Below are 1,425 nucleotides of genomic sequence, written 5' to 3'. Positions count from 1 at the left end.
AGGAGAGAGGGTATTGCCAGGAGGGGAGTGGGGTGCTGATGTCAGGGAAGGGGGAGAGGTCATTGGAGCGAGGGTGGTGAGGAGGGGCGGGTTTGGAGGGGGTGCAGTGAGAAGAGGAAGGAGAGATGAACGGTTGGAAAAGAGAAGGTGAGGGGTCGAAGGAGGATGGGAGGGGTGACAGAACAGGGAGAATGGGTCAGACGAAAGGTCAAGGAGACAGAGTGAGATCAGGACTGGAGTAGAGAGATGCGGAGGGGATAATCCAGGTCTGGAGCAATAGCGAGGGATCCTTTAAGGTATGTTTCAGGAGCTAATGGCTTCTGTAAGGCCTCTAGGATGTTAAAGCGTCTGAGTAAATCCTCTGTGAATCCTCCTGCAGGGTTACCTGACTATGATGCACCTCAAGGCAGCAGCTTACTTCAGTCTCGATAAAGCTGTCCTGGGTAAGAATCTTCCTTCCCTTCCATCCGAGAATATCCTGAGCTATCCAGTCGCTAATCCCTGAACCCAAGGGTCTCTTTCTTGGCCATTCCCCATCAGCCTGACCTTTTCTGAACTTACACGGTGGATGTGACATCGTAACATCAAAGTGCTGAATCCACAGCCCAGAGACGCTGACCGTCATTCTCACATTGGGTCCTTCTGCCTGTTTAGAAATCTAGGCTGTTTGGCTCTCTCCACCCCATGGCCCAAGTGTTCACAAGGCTTCCCTGGGCTAGGCCCAGAGCCTGCTGGGAATTGGCCAAATATTGAGCGGTGGAAACGGGATTCCTCCCTGTAAAGCCTCCATTTTCAGTGACATTCCCAGAGGTAATTGGCCCCTCAATTGCCCCACCCCAAAAGGCCCCTCAGAATCCTGGATCACCTCAGGGCAGCAGCCGTATAAGGTAATGAACCACAAAAGTGCAGGACTGTTCCCTCTCTAGCAGCTAATATCTCAACTGGGTGATCAGGCTTTGTGGCCTCCTGTTCTCCCACCTCAGTCTGAAGACAGCTCTTTGAGCTAGGCCTCAGGCCTGTTGCAGCTGTTCAGGTGATCAGGCTTTGCGGCCTACTGTTCTCCCACCTCAGTCTGAAGACGGCGCTTTGAGCTAGGCTTCAGGCCTGTTGCATCTGTTCAGGTCATCAGGCTTTGCAGCCTACTGTTCTCCCACCTCCGTCTGAAGACATGATTTGGACTGGGGTGAACAAAGTTAAAAATCACACAACACCAGGTTATAGTCCAACAGGTTTATTTGGAAGCACACTAGCTTTCGGAGCGACGCTCCTTCATCAGGTGATTGTGGAGGGCTCGATCGTAACACAGAATTTATAGCAAGAATTTGCAGTGTGATGTAACTGAAATTATACATTGAAGAATTGATTGTCTGTTAAGCCTTTCATCTGTTAGAATACAGTGATAGTTTCACTTCTTTCATATGTAAA

The 1,425-nt window shown here is 50.3% G+C and overlaps 1 protein-coding gene across 1 annotated transcript in view; it reads left to right on the top strand.

Moving 5' to 3' along the window:
* Positions 1-1,425, top strand: part of LOC122547357 (transferrin receptor protein 2-like) — a 21,712-nt gene that overhangs the window by 12,634 nt on the left and 7,653 nt on the right. The window contains exon 5 of the mRNA XM_043685989.1: positions 380-443. Coding sequence (XP_043541924.1) covers positions 380-443 — 64 coding nt within the window. The remainder of the gene's footprint in view (positions 1-379; positions 444-1,425) is intronic.

This window comes from Chiloscyllium plagiosum, unplaced genomic scaffold (assembly GCF_004010195.1).
Source record: "Chiloscyllium plagiosum isolate BGI_BamShark_2017 unplaced genomic scaffold, ASM401019v2 scaf_7476, whole genome shotgun sequence".
Lineage (NCBI taxonomy): Eukaryota > Metazoa > Chordata > Chondrichthyes > Orectolobiformes > Hemiscylliidae > Chiloscyllium > Chiloscyllium plagiosum.
The sequence above is the reverse complement of the archived record's forward strand: the minus strand, read 5'-3'. Positions and strand labels throughout refer to the sequence as shown.